The 5,800-nt window shown below is 35.3% G+C and overlaps 1 protein-coding gene across 1 annotated transcript in view; it reads left to right on the forward strand.

Moving 5' to 3' along the window:
* nup107 (nucleoporin 107) overlaps positions 1-5,800 on the forward strand; it is a 12,415-nt gene that overhangs the window by 559 nt on the left and 6,056 nt on the right. Inside the window, 12 exon segments of the mRNA XM_016475797.1 lie at positions 268-353; positions 692-784; positions 1,837-1,946; positions 2,058-2,187; positions 2,273-2,376; positions 2,602-2,729; positions 2,989-3,037; positions 3,383-3,454; positions 3,554-3,642; positions 3,778-3,970; positions 4,320-4,410; positions 5,193-5,294. Coding sequence (XP_016331283.1) covers positions 268-353; positions 692-784; positions 1,837-1,946; positions 2,058-2,187; positions 2,273-2,376; positions 2,602-2,729; positions 2,989-3,037; positions 3,383-3,454; positions 3,554-3,642; positions 3,778-3,970; positions 4,320-4,410; positions 5,193-5,294 — 1,247 coding nt within the window.

The raw sequence follows: 5,800 nt of genomic DNA on the forward strand, positions 1-5,800 counted from the left end.
GATCAATCCCAACAAGGTCACAGGGAGGGGTCACAGGGTTAAAACACTTGAAGTGTGCAATTAACCTTGTGTGGAGAGAAAGAAAGAGTGATACACATAGAGTGAGTGAGTGAGTGAGTGAGAGAGAGAGAGAGGGGGAATATACAGTAGTCAGTCTGAAGACAGAATCTGTTTTCGACTGTGTTTGTGAGTATGTGACATAATTATGGATAGTAACCTAATGTTATTATCTTTCACATGTAATTCTGGTGTCTGTGTTTTGTGCAGGAATCAGACCTGGTTGAGTCCAGTGGTTCGGGACTCTGAGGTGACCCGTGCTGCCCGCAGAAAGAGTTCTCACAAAAAAGTTGCATGTATCCTTAACAAAGTCAAACACCATAGTTAAGTCAAGTTAACGTTACATGTATTTATACAGCACTTTACAATGCATGTAGTTTCAAAGCAGCTTCACAGTAATAAACAGAAAAATAGCATTGTTAATGAGATAAAGTACATCCATTTTGAAAGAACTTCAATTTCAGCAATTATAAAACGAAAAGCAGCTCTACAGAAGACAATATTGTCGTTATCCAGCTCAGTTGAGGTCAGCTTTTTGTTCTCATCTGGTAGTGTAAGTACAATGTCTCTGTGCTGAAACTGTTATAAACATGTAGGAAAGTTTTTTGTTGTTTTCCCTTTACTGTGTGTTCAGTCCCACTGGCACAGGATGACACTCCTGGCACCAGCACTACCCCTGCTAGACCACTACTGCGCCAAACACCTGGATCTCTCCTCAAACAAACTTGTAAGTAATCAGCATTATCTATCTATCTATCTATCTGTCTCTGTCTGTCTGTCTGTCTGTCTATCTATAGATAAATATATATGCTGCATGCAAAAACATACAGTCTAACCATTGCAGTCTGATTCAGAAAGGACTCTCTCAATAATAACTCTTTCAATAAATTATTTAAAAAGAAATTAAGTAACATATTAATCAATCTGATGAATCTTTCATAGAATGAACTGACTGAATCCTTTAGTACTTAATTAAGTTAGCAAGTCTTTACTTCCAGTCAAAAATTAAACAAGAAATATTTGCTTAATCTTTATCAGAATATTAGTATCGTGATTGTTCATTTGACAATGCGTAGTTGAAGATACAACATTTATTATAAATATATTAAACTTAAAAGTATAATATTTTGTAATGCTATTTTAAATTAAATAAAACATTAAACTAATATAATTATTTAAGACAGGGGTTTTCAAACTAGGGGTCCTTTGGAAAAGTTTAAATAAAAACATTTTGACAAATGTCAAAATAAAGTGTAAGATTAATTAAATGAAATAAATGTAAAAAAAAATTAATTGTAATAATTAGCTTAAACTAATGATACATCTAAAAGTACAAAAATCTAGTGAGCAGAAAAAAACAATGAATGTAAAAAAAAAAACAGAATATTTTACACACACATATAATAATACATACATACATAAATAATATTTTCACAATATCTATATTCACAGAGTCTTTATAAACGAAAAGCTATAGCTGCCTTTTCAATTTTAGGAGGTGTGTTGTCTTGAGGATGATCATATTCATATTCCTCATGACATCTAAAAGATTGAAACTCCCCCTTTATAAGATATTTAAATGTGTTGCTAAATGAGTATTTATATATATATATATATATATATATGTGTGTGTGTATGTATATATATATATAAATATATATAAATAAATTTAGGAGGTAAGTGGGATTTTTTTTTCCAGTGTATTGACTCTTCTAAGTTTGATGATGTTTGTGAAGAGTGGTCTGTATTGATGTGCAGTTGTTTTTATATCATGTACAGTCACCCCAAGAAGTGCCCTCAGGAACCCAGATGTGTCGGCCATCCTCGGGACAGGAAGCAGAACTCCTCGCTTCGTCAACACACCCCGTACCAAAGGCAGTCTGAGCATGGTGAGTGCCCAGAATTCATATGAACATTATTTATTCTGACTACATATATTTGACGAGTTTGATGTCAGTGGTAACTCCTCTGCTTTGGGTTTTTGTTTGTTGGCACTTCAGAACTTAGATGACAGTGATTGGACAAACAGTCTTTACCTGTCTCCTCTGTCTGGACTGGTGGACACCAGCTTCACTGAGGATGTCAGCATGAGCGCTCTCATGCTAAAGGAAGATGATCCCGGAGAGGCTGGTAAATAATCATAATAGTCATCATCGCCACAAATGAAGTGACCGGTTTACATGATTTACAGCTCTCTCGCTTTTTCTCCTCTCAGCTTCTCTCAGTTTGTTTCCTGAATTTCTGCAGTCATATTTGCGTCATGCGTCCACAGCTGTGTTTGATCTATTGGAGGATTATGAGGCTCTCTGTCAGGATAAGGTACACGTCCAGTAGTGCATAGACAGACTGGGAATTCAGAATGATATGATGTAAATTCATAATTTCATTAAGTAGAAATATGAAATTATTTACAATATAAATTTAATATGTAATATAAATTATCTAAAAACTAAATGTTTTAAATGGTAGCTAAATGACAATGTTGCCATAGCAAGTTGAATAAAATCCCTACTGAGATTTGTAATGTGCTGACCTGTATTGTAGGTTAGTATGTTGCAGAAAATGGTTCTTCGATCAGCCCCTGGTCAGCAGAAATCCTCCAAGACGGTCAGCATTACCTGGTTGCTGCAGCAAGAGATGGTGACCTGGAGGCTCATCACCTCGCTGTACAGGTACAACACTCTCATACATATTGACGTACACTGCCGTTTAAAAGGGTTGGCATAAGATGAAGAAGAAATGAATAATTTTATTCAGCAAGGATGCATTAAATTGATAATAAGTGACAGTAAGAGCAAAAGATTTCTATTTCAAATAAATGTCCTTTTAAATTAATAAATCCTGAAAAAATGTATCACTGTTTATTCAAAAATATTAATCAGCACAACTGTTACTTAATTGCTAACATACTGTTAAATCTCTCAAATACAGAGACAGAGTGCAGACAGTTTTAGAAGAAGACATCATGATGGATATAACTGTAAGTGCATGTGTGACACTGTACTGGTCTATGTAGATGGAAAACATGAATGTCATTGTATTATATTACAAAATGCCAAACCTTGTGATAGCACAAGCACATTGGTCAAGCAAAAGATTCATAAAATGAAGCCTGTTAGGTTTTAAATGATAAAACAGTAGATATACTGTCCAAAATTAACAAATAGTGCTCGAAGACTTTTAGAATGCCACAAAGCTATATCGTACCAGTGCCACTTTGATATTTTGTGTCCATTGCAGTGACATTCGTTCATTAATGGTGACTAAAGAATCTATGTTTTTCGGAGCCACTACATATGAACTTGTGGTTGTGTTTTCTTTGGAGATTCCCACTGAGAATGAGAAGGCAGTAATGGAGCAGTTCTTCCAGAAGGACAGTATGGTGCGACAGAGCCAGGTACACATGCATCCATTTACACCCATCCTGCATGTTTCTGCATGGAAAAACCACTTTACTCAGTATCTGGTGTGTGTGTGTGTGTGTGTGTTTATTTAGCTGGTGGTGGATTGGTTGGAGAGTATCGCCAAAGATGAGATAGGAGACTTCTCTGATAACATTGAATACTACGCCAAATCTGTGTACTGGTAAGCGATATTACTGCTTATTTATATTATTGAACATCTCAAAACTCTGATTTCTAGATAAAATTGAATGCCTTAAAGACTTAGGCCTTAAAGAATGCCTTAAAGAGGCTTTTATGGTGGATTGTTCATGTGTAGGGAGAACACGCTCCACACCCTGAAGCTGAGGAGGAATCAGTCCAGCAGTGGTTTCAGCAGGCCCCTGGTCACAGAGCTGGACCCCGATGCTCCCATCAGACAGAAGAGACCACTGGCAGACCTGGACAGAGAGGACGACTCTCGCCTGCTCAAAAATCTCTTTAACCTCATAAGAGCTGGCATGACTGATGAGGTGTGTGTTTGTTTTCTAATGAGGACTGTTATTAGGGATGGGAATTCTGAGTCATTTTATATTTGAGTATTGTAACACTGCAACACAAGTAATTGATTACGTTTAATGTTTGTGACCAAACCAAAACATTTCATATCGCCGATAACAATTTCAAAACGTACTTTTCTTAACCCTTTATTTTTATATTTGTTATGTAACTGCAGCTTCTGTGTTGAGAAGTCTGAGCATTCTGCTGTTTTCTTTCTTCGTTGTTTTTATTTTTATTATTTTTTGTAAGCAGAGAATTAAATACTGAAAATTTCACTTTTTGTCTTTGCTACTGTGTGTGTGTGTGTGTGTGTGTGTGTAGGCTCAGAGGCTGTGTAAGCGCTGTGGTCAAGCCTGGCGTGCTGCCACCTTGGAAGGCTGGAAGCTGTATCATGACCCCAACATCAACGAAGGTCAACACATGCACATACTAACCAACATTTAACTACATTAATATTTCCTTTTTATGCTAAATAGGACTTGAAAGGGATAGTTCACCCAAAAATTACATTTTCTGTTTTCATTTACTCACCCTCTTGTCATTTCAAACCCATAAGATTTTCATTCATATTCTAAACATGAAGTTATTTTTAATGAAACCTGAGAGGTTTGTGTTCCTCCATTGAAAGTCCATTCCACCAGAACTTTGACACTTCAAAAAGTTTGACTTCATAAAGTTTCACTTCATAAAGACCTAGTCAATGCAATATGATTCGAGCTGTTTATTCGAAGAGACACGAATGCTTTTTATGAAGAACAGTTTTTATTTAGGCTTTTGTTTACATATCAACATTGATCAATGCACTATGCTCGATGCTCAACTATGCCTGTTTGATGTGCGAGAACCAAGAATGATGATGACAGATGACAGAATTTTAATATTTAAGTGAAATATCCCATTGTTAAAACAGTTATATGATTCATAATTTGTGTGTGCTTGGACACTCTACTATTGTCCAGGAATGTAAAAATGTTGAATATATATTGCAGTAATTAAAAAAAAGTCATGGTAGTTACTATAAGAAATATACATTATTTTCTAGTTAAAAATATTGAATTAGCTGTAATTTCTTTGTGAGTGCATTTTCTTGAAATGATTTTTAAAAATCCAGTGATCACAATTGACAAAGTCATGGGCATTCATTGGTCATGTGATTTGAGTGATTTGTTTGTGTGTGTGTGTGTGTGTGTTCAGGAGGTGGAGAGCTTCAGTCTGTGGAGGGGAATCCACATCGAAGCGTGTGGAAGGTTTGCTGTTGGAGAATGGCAGAGGAGGTGAGGAAACTCTAGATCTGTGGTCTACAGGAGGGTGCTAGGGTGTCTGTGGGAAATGTGATAATTTTTTTTTACTAAATGTATTTTTAGGGAAACATTGACAGTAATTAGAATTTGAAAGAAAAGGTTGTTTTTTCCCCCTTGTTTTGACTCAAATACATTGATAGCTATTTGGTTTAATTTTACAAACAATGTGGTGTCTTTTATAATGCATCTTCGTCACACAATATAAATAGTTTCTTATGCATAAAAATATATCCTTTATATACCTTTATACATTTAAGATTCTTTTAAGATTTTACATTTAAGAAAAAGTTTGAAAACCATTATTCTATATAAAAGTCTCAGAAAATTAAAAATCAGTAATTAATGGTAATTGCACTACTTTGGGCTGTTTTTTTTTTTTTACTGGCATGTGCTTGGGATGCACAATTAAAATGATGTAATAGCTGTAATCATTATTTTACCTTCCATGATCATTCAGACATGATCAGGTGCAGTACTGACACTCTGTCAAGTCTGCATCAG

This window comes from Sinocyclocheilus anshuiensis, unplaced genomic scaffold, assembly GCF_001515605.1.
Source record: "Sinocyclocheilus anshuiensis isolate Anshui unplaced genomic scaffold, SAMN03320099.WGS_v1.1 scaffold200, whole genome shotgun sequence".
Classification (NCBI taxonomy): Eukaryota; Metazoa; Chordata; class Actinopteri; order Cypriniformes; family Cyprinidae; genus Sinocyclocheilus; species Sinocyclocheilus anshuiensis.